A 23,952-nucleotide genomic window follows, 5' to 3' on the forward strand; every position below is an offset into this window, starting at 1 on the left:
TTCCCACACTTGCAGTCAGCAGGGATATCATTTTGATTTCAGATCCAAAGGGACTGCTAGCACGTTGCTGTCCCAGGCGGGTGAGAGCAACACGGATGTTATAAAATACACACAAAACTATGCCCTTCCAAAAATTATATTTTGTAATAATGTTAAATTTATTGATTAGTAGGTCATTTACATGAGAATAATTCATTGATTGATGTATTTCTGTATAAATCAAAAAATTTGTCCATCATGTACAATTCCCATTCAAATGACAAGGCTCTTGGATCCCATGCCAGGTATAAGCTGGTGCAGGATCTGGGAGCAGATTTCCCACGTAAGTGCCTGCTCTTGCTCCTCCTTGGCTGGTGACCTGCAGCTGGAAAATGGCTGTCAGAGCTTGGCCAATGAGACCACAACTTGAGCATCAGCTTGGGGTTCCCAAAACACTGCTTCTACTGGGAAGTGCTGGATGACGTCCAGCAAACTCCAGGTCAAATCATTTGCAACATAGAAACAGGCCATTCAGTTCAAATTATTTCTGCTGGTGTTTATGCTCTACACACACCTTACTCTCCACCCCTCTTTAGCCACAGTCTTTTATTCCTTTCCCCTGCTTAAATGTAGTTGTATTATTTTCAGTTTGCCAGTCAAAGTCAAAGACGAGTTTAGTGTCATATGCACAAGTACATGTGTGCACAGGTGTGATGAAAAACTTACTTGCAGCAGCATCACAGGCACATAGCATCAGGTAAGCAGCATTCACAAAAAAAAACATTAATTAAACATAAATTATTCACAATAAAGATCACAATTAGAACAAAAAAACAAAGTCCAGTTTAGTGCTGTCATCAAGGTGGTCACAGGGTTGCTGAACTGTAGTGATTAGGGTTTTGTTTTATTTACAGCGTGGTAACAGGCCCTTCCGGCCCAACGAGTCCGCGCCCTCCATTTTTTAAACCCAAATTAACCTACCCGTACGTCTTTGCAAACCCACGCAGACACGGGAGAACGTACAAACCCATTACAGACAGTGATGGAAATCGAACCCCGATCGCTGGTGCTGTAATAGCGTCGCGCTAACTGCTACGCTACCGTGTTGTGCCAGTTGGTTCAAGAACCGAATGGTTGAAGGGAAGTAGCTGTTCTTGAACCTGGTGGTGTGGGACTTCTGGCTTCTGTACCTCCTGCCTGATGGTAGCTGTGAGAAACTGGCATGGTCCGGATGGTGGAGATCTTTGATGATGGATGTTTCCTTCTTGAGGCAGCGCCTCCTGTAGGTACTAGTGATGGTCGGGAGAAATGTGTTCCTTCAGTTTCCCTTTCCAAATAATTTTTCATGTGTAAAAATGCCACAGGAGTGGATCTCAGAAAGGTTGCCTGGAGACGGGCTGCAGTTGCTCTTCAGTTTTATAGAAGCTGGGTGTTCTTCAAAGAATGCAGGAAGCAGAAAGCTTTCCCATTCTAGTGCATGGCTTAATGACAGACATCTATGGAAGAGTCAATGAAATGCTATAAACCTCGTCTGAAAGCAAATCATGCAGTCATGGGTGGTTACAGTGTTCTTCCATTCTTATTTATCTAGCTTTTGAATGAATCCACTCCCTATAAAAAAGACCCTTGTGTAGAGACACAGAGTAGGGAGTCATAGAGCACTACAGCACAGACCAGGTTATTCGGCCCATCTAGTCCATGCTGGCCTGGCTTTCTGCCTAGTCCCATCTACCTGCACCCAGACCATAGCCCTCCAAATCCCTCCCATCCATGTACCTATCCAAACTTCTCTTAAATGTTGCAATTGAACCCACATCCACCACTTCCGCTGGTGGCGCAGTAGTGTAGCAGTTAGCTTAACACTATTACAGCACCAGCGATTGGGGTTCAATTCCTGCCATTGTCTATAAGGAATTTATATGTTCTCCCTGTGTCTGCATTGGTTTCCTCCAGGTCCTCTGGTTTCCTCCCACATTCCAAAGACATACAGATGAGTAGCTTAACATGGGTGTAATTGGGTGGTGCGGACTCTTTGGGCTGGAAGGGTCTGTTACCATGCTATATAAATAAAGTATAAAGTAAAGCTCAGTTGACACTCGCACCACCCTCTGAGTGAAGTAGTTCCCCCTCAGATTCACCTTAAATATTTCACCTTTCACCCTCAACTTATGACCTCTAGTTCTAGTCTCACGTAGATGACCACGCTGATCTTCAACAGGACCAATTTTGTCCCTTGCTGTCCTTTTGTACTTAATATAGCTATAGAAACCCTATGGATTCTCTTTCACTCCCACTTACCAAGCATCTCTTTGGTAGAAAACAACCTATCCCAATGCACGCCTGCCAGATCCCTTCTGATGCCCTCAAAATTGGCCTTCCTCGAGTTTAGAATCTTAACCCTTAGTCTTTAATTTTAGTCCATAATTATCTTGAAACTAATGGAAGTATAATCACTAGATCCAAAATGTTCCCCTACACTCACTTCTGTCACCTGCCCTGTCTCATTGCCGAAGAGGAAGTCCAGTATCGCGCTCTCTCTAATTGGGACCTCTTCATATTGATTAAGAAAACTTTCCTGAACACATTTGACAAACTCTATCCCATCCAGACCCTTTACAGTGTGGGAGTCCCAATCAATATGTGGAAAGTGAACATCATCTACTATAGCAACTTCATATTTCCTGCAACTGTCTGCTATCTGTACACAAATTTGCTCCTCTAAATCCCGCTGACTATTGGGAGGTCTATAATATAGTACCATTAACGTGGTCGTCCCTTTTTTAATTCCTCAGTTCCACCCATATTGCCTCAGTAGTCGAGCCCTCCAGTGTGTCCTCTCTGAGCACTGCCGTGACATTTTCCCTGATGAGTAATGTCACCCCTCCGCCTTTAATACCTCCCCCTCTGTCACGTCTAAAACATCGGAACCCCGGAACATTGAGCTGCCAGTCCTGCCCCTCCTGCAACCATTCCCACTAATGGCTACAACATCATAATTCCACGTACGGATCCACACTCTGAGTTCATCTGCCCTACCTACAATGCTGCTTGCACTGAAATAGATGCAACCCAAAACATTAGTCGCACCACGCTCAGTCTTTTGGTTTCCATCTTTTCTTGTCGTCTACTTTCCCCACAGCTTCTCCACTTGCTGCCCTGACACTCTGGCTCCCACCCCCCGGGTTAAACCCCCTGGAATATCATGTATTACTATATTAACAATTAATACTTTTAAGTAATCTAAAATCTAATAGCAGATGTTTTGAGACTCCATGTAATGACCCAGAGCTGTTTCCTGTAATGTGCAGACTGATGTGTTCATTGCCATGGAACTGATGGGCACATGTGCTGAGAAGCTGAAGAAACGGATTCAGGGGCCTATTCCGGAAAGGATTCTTGGCAAAATGACTGTCGCGGTAAGTAAGGATATAGAAAGAAACAGCTAGCCATTTAGCTGCCTCAATACATATTAAAGGAATATTCTAAAATCCTGGGATACACTTTCTATTAACATGAAGAGGAAAAGCTAAATAGTCACATTGTACACTGATGAATGAATGACCTTTCTTGTTGCAGTTGTGAGAGGGGAATTTCAGTAGATCATTGTGAGTGTTCCCTGCTCTGTGACTCATGTGATAAAATAATCACGGCCCCAGTTTGATACCTCAACTGAAAAGCAGCACATCCATTTTTGCATTGCTCAGTGTTCCAGTGCACCATGTCCTTGAACCTGGTTTCAGATTTATAATGTGGCCTGAACTGTCCAGCCTGAGCAAAGCAGGCTCAGCTGAAAGAAACTGGCACATTGAGCCTCTACACACTATGAAACCTTATTAACTACTTTAGTAAAAAAGTATTCAAAGCACTGGGTAGAAAAAGATAATGCTGTTTTGTAATCCTGTTTTATATCAGTGGGACCCTTGGCCTGTCTCTTGGCTGTGTTTAAGCAATCCCTTGAATTTGAGATGTGTCGTGGACCCTCAATTCTCAGTAAAACTGTTATGTTTTCAGTGGCAAAGAAGGGAAGCAGCTCTTGGCTGTCACATTGCAAGAAAGACCGGTGCCATCCCATTCATAGATTGCTGACAGATTTGGGTCTAATGGCTACTAAACTGTAATATAACATTGGATATCCCATGGATATTGCAGTGCTGCTACCAGATCTGGGCTGGGTTAACACATCTTTTACCATTGCTGTTAGTTTGAGGGCACTTGTATTCATCACAACATTTTCCAGGACACCAACTTAGACTCTAAGTCACTTTGAACATTTGTAAAGTTCCTATCAAGCCTTGATCTGATGATAAAGGTTGCTCCCTTTTCAAGCCCATGATCTATAAAATCTGCTCAGTTCACTAAATTGAGTTGGTGCAAGCAATAGAAAGCATGTAATGCGCAATGAGAAGTGTTTGATGGCTCTGGGCCTGTACTCGATGGAGTTCAGAAGGATGAGGCGGGATCTCATTAAAACCTACAGAATATTGAAATCCTTGGATATGTGGACATGGAGAGGACATTTCCAGTAGTGGGAGAGTCTGGGATCCAAGGGTCATCCCTTTAAAACTGAGATGAGGAGGAATTTCTTTAGCCAGAAGGTGGTGAATCTGTGGAATTTGTTGTCATGATAAAGGGGTTAAGGGTTACTGGGAGAAGGCAAGAGAATGGGGTTGAAAAAAAATTAGCCATGATTGAATGGCAGAGCAGACTCGATGGGCCAAATGGTCTAATTCTGCTCCTATATCTTATGGTCTTAATTAAAATATTTTGGAAGGATAAAAAGTGGGGCAGAATGATGTGATATTTCCATCCACTCTGACGTTATGCTATAATTAGTCCCAGATCAACAGCAGGTATGTTACCTTTTTAAACAGATTGTCAAAGCTCTCTTCTACCTGAAGGAGAAGCATGGTGTCATTCACAGAGATGTCAAACCTTCTAACATTCTTCTGGATGAGCGGGGTCAAATCAAGTTGTGTGATTTCGGGATTAGCGGGAGACTGGTAGACTCAAAAGCAAAAACGAGGAGTGCGGGATGTGCAGCGTACATGGCGGTGAGTCCCTGAGATTGGAATATCAATGCTTACATTAATGAATGAAATTCCTCTTTGTTACAGTATGGAGAGCGGGATATTGGTGTACTTTACAACGTATATTAGGAGAGGGGCATGGTGGTGGCTTTTAGATACCTCTGCTATGAGGAAAAGTTTCCTGCTTTCTATCCTATCTCTGGCCCAGGTATATCTCTGTGTGAAGTGAGAAATTGTACCATGAATTGTTCAGTGGTCTTGAGCAGTGTTACTATATAAGGTCACCAGAGAAAGGATAAAGAGTGTACTCGGTTCAAGGATGCGACGGCTTCAAACAACTCACTCAGCTGCTAACTAGAGTGGAAGCAAGTCATCCTCGATCTGAGGGACTGCCTAAGAAGAAAAAGTTAAGAAGAGAGAGGGATAATGTTGCATATCACTGTGGAGAGAGAACAACATTGTATCAATAATGAGAGGGGAAGGTGGTCTAAATTATGGTGGAGAGGTGAAGAGCAGAGTATATCAGTATGGACAGAGCAATAGTGGTGTATAAGATTGAGAGAAGTGGAGGATAGCAGTGTATATCTGTGAAGTGGGGATAGCAGTGTATATCTGTGAAGTGGGGATAGCAGCGTATGTCTGTGAAGTGGGGATAGCAGCGTATGTCTGTGAAGTGGGGATAGCAGCGTATGTCTGTGAAGTGGGGATAGCAGCGTATGTCTGTGAAGTGGGGATAGCAGCGTATGTCTGTGAAGTGGGGATAGCAGCGTATGTCTGTGAAGTGGGGATAGCAGCGTATGTCTGTGAAGTGGGGATAGCAGCGTATGTCTGTGAAGTGGGGATAGCAGCGTATGTCTGTGAAGTGGGGATAGCAGCGTATGTCTGTGAAGTGGGGATAGCAGCGTATGTCTGTGAAGTGGGGATAGCAGCGTATGTCTGTGAAGTGGGGATAGCAGCGTATGTCTGTGAAGTGGGGATAGCAGCGTATGTCTGTGAAGTGGGGATAGCAGCGTATGTCTGTGAAGTGGGGATAGCAGCGTATGTCTGTGAAGTGGGGATAGCAGCGTATGTCTGTGAAGTGGGGATAGCAGCGTATGTCTGTGAAGTGGGGATAGCAGCGTATGTCTGTGAAGTGGGGATAGCAGCGTATGTCTGTGAAGTGGGGATAGCAGCGTATGTCTGTGAAGTGGGGATAGCAGCGTATATCTGTGAAGTGGGGATAGCGATGAACACTGAGCTATGGATGGTAGGGGTTGTGGTGTGTATTAATGTGGAATGTAGTGATGTGGTTACAGTGCACAGAGGGACAATGTGGTTTACATCCAGGACTGGACAGAGGATTAACAGTTAATATGTGGTAGAATGGTGTACCTCAAAGTGAAGAATGGAGAGCAATCTGAATCACTATGTGGAGACAGAAGTAACTATTGGTGTGGAGTGGGTGATAATTTTGTATATCACCATGTGAATTAAGGATAGTGATTTATATCGCAAAATGGGAAACTGACATTCAGTGAGGATGAGGAGTTTGCATTGTATATCAGTGTGGAAGTGGGAAGAGCATTATATTTTGGAGAAGAGGCTTGGCTATATATAAAAAGGGGACTAGCAATCCCCTCCTTGAGGTGAGAGGAATATCAATGAATGGCGAGGAGGTTTCAGTATGAATAGAGGTCTAATGGTGTATGTCACTTTGGAGAGGCAGGTAGTAACGTACATGACAGTGGAGAAATTCTTGATAAGAATGTACACCTCTACATCCCTTCCACACTTACACTGATGTAAAGAAAGCATATGGCATGCTTGCCTTTATTAGTCAAGGCACTGAGTTCAAGAGTCCGTGAGTCGTGTTGCAACTTTATAAAACTCTGGTTAGGCCACATCTGGAGTATTGCATTCAATTCTGGTCGCCCCATTATAAGAAGGATGTGGAGGCTATGGAGAGGGTGTAGACAGTGTGGAGAGGGGTGGGGAGGTGTCCATCAGTGTGGAGAACATCCACTTCCCTACCCTTATCAATCATCTTCATCACATCCTCAAAAAAACTATCCAATTTATGAGGCGTGACCTCCCCCACACAAAGCCATGCTGACCATCCCTAACAAGTCCATGCTTTTCCAAGTTTGTATGTTTCCATGAGATTCCCTCTCATTCCTCTAAATTCAAAAGTACAGTCCCAGTCTGCTGAATCTTTCCTTCTACAACAATCTCGGCATCCCAGGAATTAGTCTGGAGAATCGTCACCCACTCTGTCACTCGATTTCTTTCCTTGGGTAGGAGGACCAGGCCTGTACATAAGATTTCCAAGTGTTGTCTCACCAGGACCCTATGTAATTGCTGTGCGATGTCTTTACTCTTGTGCTCAAATCCTCTTCCTATGAAGACCAACAAACCACTTACCTACATGCTAATTTTCAGTGATTCATGTCATTACAAATTGAATGACTTCATATTTTTTCACATTGTCTTCCATTTCCTTTCCCATTTACTTAGCCTGACTATATCCCTTGAAGCTTCTCTGTATTTTCACATTGCTGTCCAGCTTTGTATCATAAGAACATTTGAATCTATTATGCTTGGTCCCCAAATCCAGTCACTGATACAGATGCAGGCATGGGTGAAAGAGAGTAAGTTTCAGACAGACATGAAAATAAAGAGAGTCGTAATGGGACTAATGGCATTGCACTCCTGAGAGTTAGAACATAGAAAACCTACAGCACAATTCAGGTCCTTCAGCCCACAAAGCTGTGCCGAACATGTCCCTATCTTAGAAATTACTAGGCTTACCCATAGCCCTCTATTTTTCTCAGCTCCATGTACCTATCCAACAGTCTCTTAAAAGACCCTATCGTATCCGCTTCCACCACCGTTGCCGGCAACCCATTCCACGCACTCACCACTCTCTGAGTAAAAAACTTACCCCTGACATCTCCCCTTTACCTACACCCCAGCACCTTAAACCTATGTCCTCTTGTGGCCACCATTTCAGCCCTGGGGGAATGCCTCTGACTATCTATAGAACCATAGAACACTACAGCACAATACAGGCCCTTTGGCCTACCATGTTGTGCCGCCTAAGACTATCTAACTCCTTCCTCCCACATATCCCTCTAACTTAAATTCCTCCATATGCTTATCTAACAATCTCTTGAACTTGTCCTATGTATCAGCCTCCACCACCACCCCAGGCAGCGCATTCCATGCACCAACCACTCTCTGAGTGAAAAACCTGCCTCTGACATCACCCGACCCAATACCTTAAAGCCGTGTCCTCTTGTTTTGAGCATTGGTGCCCTGGGAAAGAGCGATCAATGCCTCTCATCATCATATACACCTCTATCAGGTCCGCCCTCATCCTCCTTTGCTCCAAGGAGAAAAGGCAGAGTTCCCTCAGCCTGCTTTCATAAGGCATGCTCCGCATTCCAGGCAGCATCCTTGTAGATCTCCTCTGCACCCTCTCTATGGCTTCCACATCCTTCCTGTAGTGAGGTGACCAGAACTCAGCACAATACTCCAAGTGAGGTCTGACCAGGGTCCTATATAGCTGCAACATTACCTCTCGGCTCCTAAATTCAATTCCATGATTGATGAAGGACAATACACCATATGCCTTCTTAAGCACAGAGTCAACCTGTGCAGCTGCTTTGAGCGTCCTGTGGACTCGGACCCCAAGATCCCTCTGATCCTTCACACTGCCAAGAGTCCTACCATTAATACTATTCTCTGCCATCATATTTGAGCTACCAAAATGAACCACTTCCCACTTATCTGGGTTGAACTGCATCTGCCACTTCTCAGCCCAACTTTGCATCCCGTCTATGTCCTGCTGTAACCTCTGACAGCCCTCTATACTATCCACAACACCTCCAACCTTTGTGTCATCTGCAAACTTACTAACCCACCCCTCCACTTCCTCATCCAGGTCATTTATAAAAATCACAAAGAGTAAGGGTCCCAGAACAGATCCCTGAGGTACACTACTGGTCATATCCTATGACCCTTCAAAAACCACTCTTTTCCTTATGTGGGCCAGCCAGTTCTGGATCCACACTGCCATGTCCCCTTGGATCCCATGCCTCCTTACTTCCTCAATAAGCCTTGCAAGGGGTACCTTATCAAATGCCTTGCTGAAATCCATATACACTACATCTACTGCTCTCCCATCATCGATGTGTTTAGTCACATCCTCAAAAAATTCAATCAGGCTCGTAAGGCAGGACCTGCCCTTGACAAAGCCATGCTGACTATTCCTAATCATATTATACCTCTCCAAATGTTCATAAATCCTGCCTCTCTGGATCTTCTCCATCAGCTTACCAACCACTGAATTAATACTCACTGGTCTATAATTTCCTGGGCTATCTCTACTCCCTTTCTTGAATAAGGGAACAACATCCGCAACCCTCCAATCTTCTGGAACCTCTCCCATCTCCGTCGATGATGCAAAGATCATCGTCAGAGGCTCTGCAATCTCCTCCCTCGCCTCCCATAGCAGCCTGGGATACATCTCATCCGGTCCCGGTGACTTATCCAATTTGATGCTCTCCAAAAGTTTCAGCACCTCCTCTTTCCTAATATCTACATGCTCAAGCTTTTCAGCCTGCTACAAGTCCTCACTGCAATCCCCCAGATCTTTTTCCGTAGTGAATACTGATGTAAAGTATTCATTAAGTACCTCCGCTATTTCTTCCGGATCCATACACACTTTCCAACTGCTGCACTTGATAGGTCCTATTCTTTTGCATCTTATCCTCTTGCTCTTCACATACTTGTAGAATACCTTGGGGTTTTCCTTAATCCTGCCTGCCAAGGCCTTCTCATTCCCCCTTCTGGCTCTCCTTCTTAAGCTCCTTCCTGTTAGCCTTATAATCTTCCAGATCTCTGACATTACCTAGCTCTCTGTACCTTTAGTAAGCTTTTCTTTTCCTTTTGACTAGATTTATTATAGCCTTTGTACACCACAGTTCCTGTATCCTCTCGTGACTCCCCTGTCTCATTGGAACCTGCCTATGCAGAACTCCACACAAATATCCCCTGAATATTTTCCACATTTCTTCCATACTTTTCCCTGAGAACATCTGTTCCCAATTTAATCTTCCAATTTCCTGCCTGAGAGCCTCATAATTCCCTTTACTCCAAGTAAACGCCTTTCTAGTGTGTCTGTTCCTATCTCTCTCTGGTGCTAACGTAAAGGAGATAGAATTATGATCACTATCTCCAAAGTGCTCTCCCACTGAGAGATCTGACACCTGACCAGGTTCATTTCCCAATACCAAATCAAGCACAGCCTCTCCCCTTGTAGGCCTATCTACATATTGTGTCAAGAATCCTTCCTGAACACACTTAACAAACTCCACCCCCATCTAAACCCCTCACTGTATGGAGGTGCCAATCAATGTTTGGGAAATTAAAATCTCCCATCACAATAACTCTGTTATTATCACACCTTTCTAGGATCTGGTTCCCTATCTGCTCCTTGATATCCCTGTTACTATTAGGCGGCCTATAAAAGACACCCAGTACAGTTATTGACCCCTTCCTGTTCCTAACCTCCACCCACAGAGACTCCGTAGACAGTCCCTCCATGACATCCACCTTTTCTGCAGCTGTGACACTATCTCTGATCAACAGTGCCACTCCCCCACCTCTTTTGCCTCCGTCCCTGTCCCTCCTGAAACATCTAAAACCCGGTACTTGAAGTAACCATTCCAGTCCCTGAGCCATCCAAGTCTCCATAATGGCCACCACATCGTAGCTCCAACTATTTATCCAAGCTCTAAGCTCATCCGCCTCGTTCACAATACTCCTTGCGTTAAAATAAACACATCTCAAACCAGTCTAAACACGTCCCTTATCTATCACCTGCCTATCCTGCCTCACATACCTACTACTAGCTTTCTCTGTTTGAGAGCCAAACACCTCTTCCCCAGTCTCTCCAGTTCAAATCCCACCCCCCAACGATTCTAGTTTAAACTCTCCCCAGTAGCCTTAGCAAACCTCCCCGCCAGGATATTGGTCCCCCTGGGATTCAAGTGCAACCCGTCCTCTTTGAACAGGTCAATCCTGCCCCAAAAGAGGCCCCAGTGATCCAGAAGTCTGAATCCCTGCCCCTTACTCCAATCTCTCAGCCACGCATTTAACCTCCACCTCATTCTATTCCTATACTCACTGTCGCGTGGCACAGGCAGTAATCCTGAAATTACTACATTTGAGGTCCTGCTTCTCAACTTCCTTCCTAACTCCCTATAGTCTTTTTTCAGGACCTCATTCCTCTCCCTACCTATGTTGTTGGTACCAGTATGTACCACGACCTCTGGCTGTTCTCCCACCCCCTTCAGGATATCTTGGACGCGATCTGAAACATCCTGGACCCTGGCACCTGGGAGGCAAACTACCTTCCAAGTTTCTTTCCTGCGTCCACAGAATCGCTTGTCTGCCCACCTAACTATAGAGTTCCCCATCACTAGTGCCCTCCTCTCTCCTTCCCTACCCTTCTGAGCCACAGGGCCGAGCTCTGTGCCAGAGACACTGCCACTGTTGCTTCCCCCAGGTAGGCTGTCTCCCCCAACAGTACTCAAGCAGGAGTACTTATTGTCAAGGGGTACAGCCACAGGGGTACTCTCTAGTATCTGACTCTTCCCCTTCCCCCTCCTGACTGTGACCCACTTGCCTGACTCCCGTGGTCCCGGTGTGACCACCTGCCTATAACTCCTTTCTATCACTTCGTCATTCTCCCTGACCAGATGAAGGTCATCAAGCTGCATCTCCAGTTCCCCGACATGGTCTCTGAGGAGCTGCAGCTGGACACACCGGGTGCAGATGTAGCCTTCCCGGAGGCAGAGAGACTCATGTCATGGTCCCAATGGACTGAATGGCATTTTGTGTTGTAACTCTAAGATAGAAAACAGATTCTCTATGGCTGAGGTCCCAGCACTGATCCCTACACCTTCCCACTGGTTTCATCCTCCCAAATGGAAAATTACCCATTTATTTCTGCTCTGTGTTCTCTGTCAACTAACCAATCCTCAATCCAACATCACCCCAATGCACTCTGTGTCTAATAGTCTCTTGTGTGGTATCTTATCAAAGGTGTCTGAAAGTCCAAATACAGCTCATCCACTGGTTTCCTCCTTTTCTATTCTGCTAGTAGAAGATTAAATTTGTCAGAAAGGAATTTCCTTTCATAAATTCATGTGGACTCTGCCCAAACCTATAATTATTTCCTAAGTGTCCTGCTACCACTTCCTTAATGACAAATTCAGACGTGTTCCTTACTACTGATGATAGGCTTATTGGTCTGTGATTCTTTATTTTCTTTCTCCTCTGTTAAGCAATGTGGTTACATTCCCTACCTCTCAATCATTCAGCATGGACTGAGGACCTTTGGCCCGTTGACTGCGCCGTTTATCAAGCACCCATTCACACTAATCCTACACTTTTTTTCTTCCCACATTCCCATCAACTCCCCCCAGATTCTACCACTCACCTACACATTCGGGGCAGTTTATATTGACCAATTAACCTACCGATCTTTGGCGTGTGGGTGGAAACCAGGGCACTCTGGGGAAGCCCATGCACTCACAAGAAGATCGTGCAAACTCCCTGTAGGTGGTACGGGTGGAGGTCAGGACTGAGCCTGGGTCAGTGGAGCTGTGAGACAGCGACTCTTCCTGCTGCACCAGTGTGTAGCCCAAGCATTGTGGAATTTTGGAGCATGACAAGCAGTGCAACAACTATCTCTTTACCTGCTTCTTTCAAAACCAGGCATCAGGGCCAGCAAATTTATCTGCTTTCAGTTCCATTTGTTTTCTAACACAATTTATATTTTTTACTTACACTAACATCTTTGAGCTCTTCATTCTCTCCAGACTTGTCGTTTTCCACATGGAGGTCTTCTGCGTCTTCTTCCTTGAAAGCAGACACAAAATATTTGTTTAATATCTCTGCTATTTCCTCATTCCTCGATATAATTTCCTCTGTCTCAATTCAAAAGGGACTTAGTATTAATTTCTGTGAATAGTTTATCAATATAGAAAGTAGAGGGTGTATACCAGTGTGGAAAGGGAGATTGTAAATCGTATCAGTGATGGGGATCGAGGTGTGTATTGCTGTGGAGAGGGGATTTGCACTGTGGCAATAAACTTGACTTTGACAATAATGGTGTATATCAGCCTTATGAGGCAGGTTAGATAAGTGGTCCTGAGTGTTGAATGGGCTGGGAGTCTATATCAATGTGGAGAGTGAATTTGGGGTGTTGCTGTGGTGCAAGGGATCTATGTATATCTGTGTGGAGTGAGGGATTTTGGTTTATATGATAGAATGGAGAGAAGATTAATGGTTTATTTCCGTGTGGAGAAGGGTGCAGCAGCGGAGAGAATGGAAAGTTGGAAAGTCATTGAATGGAGTGTAATATTGTTTTTGGGTGCAGAAGGAGATGGTCGTGTGGTCTGGTGTTCGGAGTGTGGATAGTGGTGTATATAAGATGAGATAAGATTTCTTTATTAGTCACGTGTACATCAAAACACACAGTGAAATGCACCTTTTGCAGAGAATGTTCTGGAGGCAGCCGGCAAGTGTTGCCATCCTTCCAGCGCCAACATAGCATGCCCATAACTTCCTAACCCGTACGTCTTTGGAATGTGGGAGGAAACTGGAGCACCCGGAGGAAACTCATGCAGACATGGGGCAAAAGTACAAACTCCTTACAGACAGTGGCTGGAATTGAACCCAGGTCGCTGGCGCTGTAATAGTGTTACGCTAACCGCTACACTATTGTGCTACCCAAATGGGAAAGGTAGACAATGCTATATATCGATATAGATGAGAAGTTTCTGTTGTATGTCAGTATGGAGAGGAGGATGGTAGGAAATACAAGTGTCCAGTCAGCGATAGCAGATGTATATCATTGTGGAGAAGGGCATTGTGATGCATGTCACTATGTAGAGGGAGATGGTGATGTATATTAATGACTGAAGAGGGGATCTAGCAGTTTATGTCAGTGTGGACACAGGGTTTGTATTGTGGGAAGGGGAATAATGGTGTATATTAATTTAGAGAGGTAAGTAGCAGTTTATATCAGTGAGAAGAGCAGCATATTGGTGTATATCGCAGGGTGGAGAGTGATATTGGTGTACATTATAGTAAAGGGAGAGGGACATCAGTGTATATCACAGCATGGAGAGAGGAATATTGGTATATCACAATGTGGAGAGTGGGATATTGAAATACATGATGTGGAAAGCAAGGCATTAAATTTAGTGAATGGGCTGTTGATCTGGGAAGTGGAATATTGGTGTATGAAGAACGGAAAACAAGGTATTAGTGTATATCATAGCATATACCTGTATGGAGGATGGGATTGTAGAATGCAGAGCGGAGTATTGATGTGTATCAGTGTCGAGTGACATTGTGGTGAATAGTCTGGAGGGAGTGATGGTAAAATCAAAGTCCAGTTTATTATCATCTGCACAAGTCCATGTGTGCACAGGTGCAATGAAAAACTAACTTGCAGCAGCATCACAGGCACATAGCATCAGAGACACATCATTCACAAGAAAAACATAAACATAAATTATACAAGATTATACAAGAGAGAACACAATTACAGAAAAAAAACAAAGTCCATTGGAGTCCAAAGTGGTCACAGTGTTGCTGTACTGAAGTAGTGATTGGTCGTGCAGGTTGGTTCAAGAACCAAATGGTTGATAACTGAATGGTGCGGTATATTATAGTGTGCAGTGCGGGAATGTGGGGTATATTACGGTGCAAAGACTGGGATTCCATATGATTGAGATATTAGATTAAAGCCTGATATTGGGATATGGTTATAGAACGCACAAGAAGCGTGTCAGCAATGTGGAGTGGGGGCGTAGTGGCACAGGTGCCAGGAAGTGACCAAAAACTGCAACAAAGGGAGAGACTGAACAACATGAGGTTGAAGCACTGAACCCTCACATGATGAAGGGATGGGAATATGAATGTGTTCGGGGATTTTCATTTTGTGTTGTATTTCTCGATCTCATTCTGTCCACAGCCAGAAAGGATAGATCCTCCTGATCCAACCAAGCCCGATTATGACATCAGAGCGGACGTTTGGAGTCTGGGCATTTCACTGGTAAGGAACCATGAGCAATCTGCACTAGACTTTACTCTTCCTTTCGTATGCTGGTCAGTGTGACCATACTGGCACACTTGCTGCAGCTATAGTGCAGGTGCACACTGTTGCCACTGGTGTATTCACTATAGTACACTGGTACAATCACTATCTAGTGTGCTTCTGCACTTGCCTATATATTCATTATATTGTAGACAGAACATAAAAGAGACTGCAGATGCTTGAATCTGGAACAAAAATAGAATGCTGGAAAAACTCAGCAGGTCAGGCAGCATCTGTGGAGGCAAAAGGTGTATGTTGACGTTTCAGATCGAGAGCCTGCATCAGGACTGAGGGGGAGGTGGAAAGATTGCCCATATAGAGAAGTGGTGCAAGGCAGATATGGAATCGGATGGAGAGGGGATGATGGGAAATGGAACCAGGTGGGGGGAGGGGGAGGAGATGGGAAAGGTGAACAAAGGGAGGAGCAACCTAGGTAGACAGGTGAGTGTGTGTGGGGGGAGAGCACCAGGGTGTGGGTTACCTGAAATGGGCAAATTCAATGTTCACACCATTGGGTTGTCAGCCACGCAAGTGGAATATGAGATGTTATTTTTCTAATTTGCATTTGCAGTGGAGAAGGCTGAGGACAGACAGGTTCATGTGGCAGTGGGAAGGAGAGTTAAAATGATTTCTTCCATCACACTTGTTAAAATAACTTGATTAGTTAAAATAGATGTTGTGGCCAAAGGGCCTGTTCCTGTGCTGTACTGCTCTTTGTTCTATGTACTGTGACATGCAATCAGAAGCTCGAGATGGCCACTGCAGACAGCACCAGCGCTCTGTAAAACAGTCACCAGGTCTACACTTGGTTTCATCAATATGGAGGAGGCCACGTTGTGAGCAACAAATATAGAGGTGCAGATGAACCTCTGTCTCACCTGGAAGGGCTATTTAGGTCCTGGATGGTGGTGATGGAGGAGGTGAAGGGGCAGGTGTTACATCTCCTATGATAACTGGTGAAAGTATCAGGGGACGGGGAGGGGTGGGTGGGGAGGGATGAGCAGACTAGGGAGTCATGGAGAGAGTGGTTCCTGCGGAAGGCAGAAGGTAGGGGGAAGAGAAGGTGTGGCTGGGCGGAAATGGTGAACGATAATGTGTTGGATGTGGGGGGGTGAAGGGTGAGGACCGAGGGAACTATTGCTCTTCTGCCTGGGGCGAGTGATGGTAAGAGCGGGTGTGTGGGAAATGGAGAAGATACATGTGGAGGCTCCACCACCTATGGCAGAGGGGAAGCCACATTTCTGGAAGAAGGAGGACATTTCAGAAGCCCTCAGCAGAGGCCTCATCTTGCAAAAAGATGTGATGGGGACAGAAATTGAGAAAAAGGATTAGAATCCTTACAGGAGACAGGGTGGGAGGAGGTATAGTCGAGGTATCTGTGGGACCCGGTGAGTCTATAGTAGATGTCAGTGACAAGTCTGTCTCCTGAGATGGAGACAGAGATCCAGAAAAGAAAAAGTATCAGAGGTTGATAGTTCAGGTGAAATTTAAGGGAAGGGTGGAAGTTGGAAGAGGGAAAAGGTGATGAAATTGATAAGTTCTGCACAAGCATGAGGCCCATTTGAAGAACAACATCTCATCCCACTCAAGTAGCCTATAACCCAACAGTATGAACGTTGAAATTTCCAATTTCAGGTAACCCAGTGCCACCGGTGTTCCTCTCCCACACACACTCTCGCCTGCCCACCTAGTTTTCTTCTTTTCCCACCACCCGTCCCTCCCCAAAGTCCCATCTGATTCCATCTGCACATCATATCCCCTCCCCATTTGGTTCTGCGTATCACCTACCAGCCTCTGTCCCACCCACCCCTTGTTCCTCTTCCCTCTCAGTCCTGATGCAGTGTCTTAACCGGAAATGGTGTCCTACATGTTTTGCCTCCACACATGCTGCTTGACTCGCTGAGTTTCTCCAGCATTGTTTTTTTCACTACATTGCATGCTGGCATATTTGTTGATTGTGTATCTTTAATCTACTGATCCAATCACTAATTAGTATCTTGTGCATTTGCTGTAACTACAGTGTGCTACCACACTTACTGTGTCTATAGTGCACCATCACATTAATCGCACCACTCTAGCTCTCTTATCCTGTGCTGTCAACCCAAAGCCTCTCATGTTATATAGTTCTGTTAGGGGGGAAAAGTTTCTTCCTATCTGCCTCAGAATTTTGTACATCTCTATCAGATTCCCCATAGCCGCCTCTGATCCAAGGAAAACAAACCCAGCCTATCCAATCCTCGGGCAACATCCCAGTGAATCTCCTGCATCCTCTCCATGTGATCACATCTTTCCTATAGTACAGTGACCAGAACTGCACACAGTACTCGAGCTATGGCTTGACATTTTATAAGGTTGTACCATAACTTCCTTCCTATGTTCTAGGTCCAGCTAATGAAGCCAAGTACCCCATATGCTTTCTTCACCACCTTATCTACCTGTGCTGCCAATTTCAGAGATGCTTGGACTTGTAACACCAAGGTCCCTCTGTTTCTCAGTGCTTCCTAGGACCAATGTATAGTTCCTGCCCTTGTGAGTCCTCCCAAATTGCACCTATCAGGATTGAATTCCCATCTGCTTTGCTATTCCGATCCTACAATGATCCTCCTCATTATCAATAACACCACTGATTTTTGTGTCATGTTACTAATCATAACCCTTATATTCATATCTCAAATGTTGATGTATATAACAAAGAGTAAGGGTCTCGGCACCAATCACTCTGGTGCTCCACTGGTCACAGGCTTCCAGTCACAAAATCAGCCCTCCCATCATCACTCTCTGCCCCCCCATTACCAAGCCAATGTTAGATCCTTTTAGCCAACTTGTCTTGGATCCCATAATTGCTTACCTTTTTGAACAAGCTTCCATGTGGAACCTTATCAAAGACCTTACTGAAGTCAATGTAAACTACACCAACTATACTTCCCTCATCCACACATGTTGTTAAACTCTAAATAACAAGACTGTCTGGCCAATTCTGATGCACTAACTGAAACTGTAGTGTCTGACACACACAAATACAATGTGCTGGCTGACTGTTATTGTAACAATAGTGTACTGGTGTACTCAGTGTAGTGTCATGGCACACTCACTATTATAACTGAAGTGTAGCAGCACACTCACTGATACAGTAAAAGCCAAACACTAATACACCAAATCATGCATACACTGATAATTTAACTGTAACCATATTGTGCTGCCTCATTCAGCATAAGTACGTTTAATCAACAATCTGGTGGAGGACTCAGTGGGACAAGCAGCGTCTGTGGGAGTAAAGGAAATATTGAAGTTTCGGGTTGAAATCCTGCATCAGGCCTGTGTCTGTGCCTAAAGTTTCTCTGCACTTGTACTTCTTCTCGGTCATAGAGGCCATGGGTTTGGGAGGTGCTTTCAGAGTAGCCTGGGAAAGAAGTTTTATATAAATGGGAGACACTGTTACCACAATGCAATGGTATTGGAGTGAATAATTGTTTAGGGTAATGGATGGGGTGCCAGACAAATGGCCCACTGTGGTGCGTCAGGCAAATGGCCCACTGTGGTGTGTATGGTGTTGAGCTTCTAGGAACATGAAGAACATAAGAAAATAGGAGCAGGAGTAAGCCACCAGGCTCCTCCAGCCTGCCCCACCTTTAATGCCATCATGGCTGATCTGCTCCGGGCCTCAACTCCTCTTCTGTGCCAGTTCCATAGTCCTCAATTCCTTGAATTGTATCTACACTTTAAATGCTTCCAGTGATCTAGCCTCCATAACCCTCTGTGGTATTCCAGAGATTCACCACCCAAAAAGAAATTTCTGAGCACTTTGGTTTTAAATGATCACTCATTTATCAATTCCCCTCACTCAAAACTCTGACTGGTCAAAACATCTCAACATCAACCCTCTTATCCACCTTAGGATCTCATATGTTCAATAAGATCACCGCTCATTCTTCTCAACTCCAAAGAATACAAACCTAAATTCTTGAGCCTCTCTTGACTGGACAATCCTCTCATCTCAGGAATTAGTCTGGTGAGCTGCCTCTAATGCTAGTATAACCAAAACTGTGTACGGTACTCCAGGTGTGGCCTCACCAACACCTTGTACAATTGTTGCTATATTTCAACCTCCCTTGCAATAACAGCCAATATGCTGGTTGCCTACTTAACGACTTGCTGCAAAGGGAGTAAGCTGAAAAAGATGCAAATGGGGAGGATTCCGGCACATTCCTAATGTGCCTTGCAAATGGTGGAAAGGTTTTGGGGTGTCAGGAGTTGAGTCAGTTAGCGTTGATTTGTTCTTATAGCTACATCATTTACAGGACTGATCCAGTAGAGTCATTGATGAAAGTTGACCCCAGGGTGTTGCTGGTGGAGAACTCGACAACAATGATGCCATTGAATATCAAGGGCAGGTGGTTAATCTCTCCCTTGCTGTAAATGATCATTACCTGGCACTTCTATCACATGAGTGTTACTTGCCATTTATCATCCTATGCCTGCGTCATACTAGACACAGACATGGAGCCCGAATAGAGTTGATCACTGTTCAGCCATTAGCAAATATTTCCTCTTCTGACCTTATAAAGTAGCTGCAAATGTTTGGACAAAGAAACTCATGTAATGATGACTAATCTACAACACCAACAGCCATCTTACTTTGTGCAAAGGTATAACCATCAGAGTGTTGTCCATCTGATGCCAGTTGACTTCATTTTTATCAGAGGTCCTTGGTGCCACCCTCAGTGAAATGCTGACCGCAGTCCAGTGGTCCTGATAGAAACCAAACTGGACATAAGTGAGCAGATGATTGGAGATAGTGTACTGCTTAATAGCACTGTTGATGGCACCTTCTATCACATTGCTGATGACTGAGAGTGAACTGATTGTGCCAGATTGGCCAGCTTGGATTTGTCCTGCTTTTTGTGAACAGGTATTCCTGGACTGTTTACGGTATTCCACATTGAGGATGGGAATGGGTTTGGAGCCATGCTGAGGTTTTTAAGGTGTTGGTCAGACCACATTTGGAATATTGTGAGCAGTTTTGGGCCCCATACGTAAGGCAGGATGTGCTGGTATTAGAGAGGGTGCAGAGGAGGTTTACAAGAATTAACCAGGGAATGAAAGGGTTAATGTATGAAGAGCATTTGATGGCTCTGGGCCTGTACTCACTGGAGCTTAGAAGGATGAGGGGGGTCTCATTGAAACCTACCGAATATTGAAAGGTCTGGATAGGGTGGACATGGAGAGGATGTTTCCGATAGTGGGAGAATGTAGGACCAGAGGACACAGCCTTAGAATAAAAGGACGTCTCTTTAGAACAAAGATGAAGAGGAATTTCTTTGGCCAGATGGTGGTGAATCTGTGGAATTCATTGCTACAGATGGCTGTGGAGGCCAAGTCACTGGGTATATTTAAAGCAGAGGTTGATAGGTTCTTGATTAGTAAGGGAGAAGGCAGGAGAATGGGGTTGAGAAGGAAAAATAAATCAGCCATGATTGAATGGCAGAGCAGACTTGATGGGCTGAATGGCCTAATTCTGCTCCTAGGTCTTATGGTCTTATGCATGCACCTTTTTGCTGTTTATCAAGACAGTTGTGTGTTGCCGCTTCACTGGGTTGGTTTTTGGTTTATAGGTAAGCCTAGCACATCCTTCTGCACCCCACTGAACCAGTATTGATCTCCTGGCTTGGTAGTAACAGTAGAAGGAAAGCTATTCCAGGCCATAAGCCTGTTCTGCCATTCAGCAAAATCATGGTTCAGCATGATTGTAGTGCCGTACCATCTTCAGTGTGAAGAAGGGGCTTTATCTCCACAAGGAATCCTACTGATAGTGTCGTGGACAGTTGCAGCTGCAGCAGGTATATTGGTGAGGACAGCATCAAGTAGGGTTATCCATTGTCTTGTTTCAGTACATCTAGGAGTTGTGTCCACATCTTCCCCTCCTCACTGCTTTCTGCAGGGACTACTCTCTCTGTGAACCCCTGGTTCACATATCCCTCCCCACTCGTCCGTTCCCGTCCCCTGGCACTTGCCCCTGCAACCAAAGGAAGTGGAACACCTATCCCTACACCTCCCCCCTCATCACCAGCTAGAGACCTAAACAGGCCTTCCAGGTGAGGCAACTTCTACAACCTGCTGTACGTTGGTGAGCAGACTAGGTGACTGCCTTGCCGAGCACCTGCACTCTGTCTGCAGTGGCCATCTTGAGCTCCCAGTTGCTAACCATTTTAACTCCCCTCCCCATTCCCACACTGACCTGTCTGTCCAGGCCTCCTCCACTGCCAGAGTGAGGCCAAGGGCAAACTGGAGGAACAACACCTCGTATTCCGCCCGGGTTGTCAACAGCCTGATGGTATGAACATTGAATTCTTCAGTTTCAGGTGACATGCTCCCCCTCTGACCCTTTCTCTCTCCTTCTGATTGACTAATTAACTCTCACTACTACCACCGCCCTTTTCCAACTGCCCACCCCACCCCCCCAACCCCCTGCTACCCAGTTTCTTTCCCCTCCCAATCTTGGTTCCACCTGCCTATCACCCACACTCTCAACCCACTGGGTTTCCTATCCCCCTCCCCCACTGTTCCCGTCTTCCCACCATCCCTCCCTTATCTGGTTCCACGTATCACCTTCCTTTCTTATCAGATTCCATCATCTGCAAACCTTTGTTGTCTTCAATTCTCACCTCCCAGCCTCTGTCACTGTCTCCACCCCTCCCTCCCAGAACTGGATCCATCTATCCTTTGCCAGCTCCTGCCTCACCCCTCCCCTTATCTCTTTATGGCAATCTCCTCTTGACACTCTCAGTCCTGATACAGGGTCTTGACCTGAAATGTCAACTATCCCTTTTCCTCCCTAGATGCTGCCTGACCCACCAAGTTCCTCCAGCAACTTGTTTTTTTTGCTCTTTTCGGACTTGGTCAGTTCAATCAGTGATTGAACAGTGAAGTCATTATTAGTAATGGGCATTGACGTTCCCCACCCAGGGCACATTCCATACTCTTGCCACTTTCATCACTTCTTCTTAGTATTGTTCAACATGGAAGAACACTGGATCATCAGCTCGGAAGGACGATAGGTAGCAATGAGGTGGAGCTTTCCTTGCCCATATTTCATCTGATGCCGTCAGAATTTATGGGTTTGGTGTCAGTGTTGAGGTACCTGGACTACTACCTCCTGTTTGTGCATTGCTGTGCCACCATCTCTGTTGGATGTGTCCTGATGGTAGCACAGGTATGAATGTGGACACAGGTATGTGTCAGGCTACTGCTTATCTAACCAATGGGATAACTCTTCTGATATGGAGACTGGTCCCCACATGCTTGTTAGGAGGGACTTGTGAGGTCAACTGGTGGTAACTTTGTTGTGTCTGAATGTAATGCCTAGGTCAATGTTGGGTGGTCCTTTGTCTGTGCTATTGCAGCAGACTGAAAATGCCTCACATGTGGATGTCCAGTCTGTCAATCCAGTCATTGTCCTCCTGAGATACAAAGAGGAGAAGTGCCTCCTACAACAGATCTTAATGGTCAGGTTGTGATGATAGGACATCACCACAAATGCAATGAGTTATCTGGCACCTTCCTTTTGTGGAGCAGGTAGTCACAATGGCCATGGCTTGTGTGGGTTATGTTGAGGGATGTCCACGGTGTGTGAAAGAGGTTTTACTGTGGAGTTGGGGATGAGGACTTTGTTCTGAGCAGGGAAGCACACTCACTGTAACTATAATGTCCTGACACAGGTCAGTTTTTTTTTACTTTCTTCTGCCTGATGGGAGAAAAATATACAAATGCCTGAAAGCACATTCCACCAGGCTCAAGGACAACTTCTATCCTGCTGTTATAAGACTGATGACCGGTTCCCGAGTACGATAAGATGGACTCTTGACCTCATAATCTACCTTGTTATGACCTTGCACCTTATGGTCTGCCTGCACTGCACTTTCTCTGTAACTGTAACACTTTATTCTGCACTCTGTTATTTTACCCTATACTACCTCAGTGCATTGTTGTAATGAAATGATCTGTATGAATGGTATGCAAGACAAGTTTTTCACTGTACCTCAGTAGATGTGACAATAAACCACTTTACCCATTTAGGATATGGGCATCGCCAGCAAGGTCAGTGTCTGATCCTAATTGCCCTTGAGAAGGTGGCAGTGAGTCACTGCTTTGAACTGCTGTTGTCCTTCTGATGAAGGTGTTCCTCATCATTGCTGGTTAGGGAGTTCCAAGGGTTAGACCCAGATAAAGGAGCAACAGTATTTTCCAAGTCAGGATGGTGTGTGACTGTTGGAGCAGTAGAAGCTGATGTAATTTAAGGCTCTTTTTCTTTTCTTTTTATTAGTTTTCAAATGAATACAGATTAACATATAACATCAATGTTTGTACATGTAATACAAAGAGATCAGGAGAACAATCATGGCATGGATAATCATAAAGAACAATAAAGTATAAAAAATCTGTAGATCCAACGATCTCTTAGTGAATGAATATAATATAAAAGAAAGGAAAGAAAAAGATTTATTATAAAATATGAAAGAAAGAAAAAAAAATCCCTAAAACAATAAAAAAATTATAAACAATATATCAAACCAAACTAAGCTAAAAGAAAAAACAATTTTAAAAAGAAAACAAACAGAAAAAAAAACTGGACTAAAATTTCTCAGTAGAAACAGCAATATTATGTCGTCAACTCCATTCCTCTGAGTTGAAAGGTTATTACAAAGGGATCTATATCATGCGAAAATATTGAATAAATGGACTCCAAACTTCCTCAAATTTAAGTGAAGGATCAACAGTACCACTCCTAATTTT

General features: G+C 44.7%; 1 protein-coding gene across 3 annotated transcripts in view; it reads left to right on the forward strand.

Moving 5' to 3' along the window:
• The window catches only part of map2k7 (mitogen-activated protein kinase kinase 7), a 104,856-nt gene that overhangs the window by 60,666 nt on the left and 20,238 nt on the right, over positions 1-23,952 (forward strand). For all 3 annotated transcript variants that reach the window (XM_052042093.1, XM_052042094.1, XM_052042095.1), the window contains 3 exons: positions 3,288-3,395; positions 4,851-5,030; positions 15,040-15,120. In XM_052042093.1, coding sequence (XP_051898053.1) covers positions 3,288-3,395; positions 4,851-5,030; positions 15,040-15,120 — 369 coding nt within the window. The remainder of the gene's footprint in view (positions 1-3,287; positions 3,396-4,850; positions 5,031-15,039; positions 15,121-23,952) is intronic.

Source organism: Pristis pectinata, chromosome 31 (assembly GCF_009764475.1).
Source record: "Pristis pectinata isolate sPriPec2 chromosome 31, sPriPec2.1.pri, whole genome shotgun sequence".
Classification (NCBI taxonomy): domain Eukaryota; kingdom Metazoa; phylum Chordata; class Chondrichthyes; order Rhinopristiformes; family Pristidae; genus Pristis; species Pristis pectinata.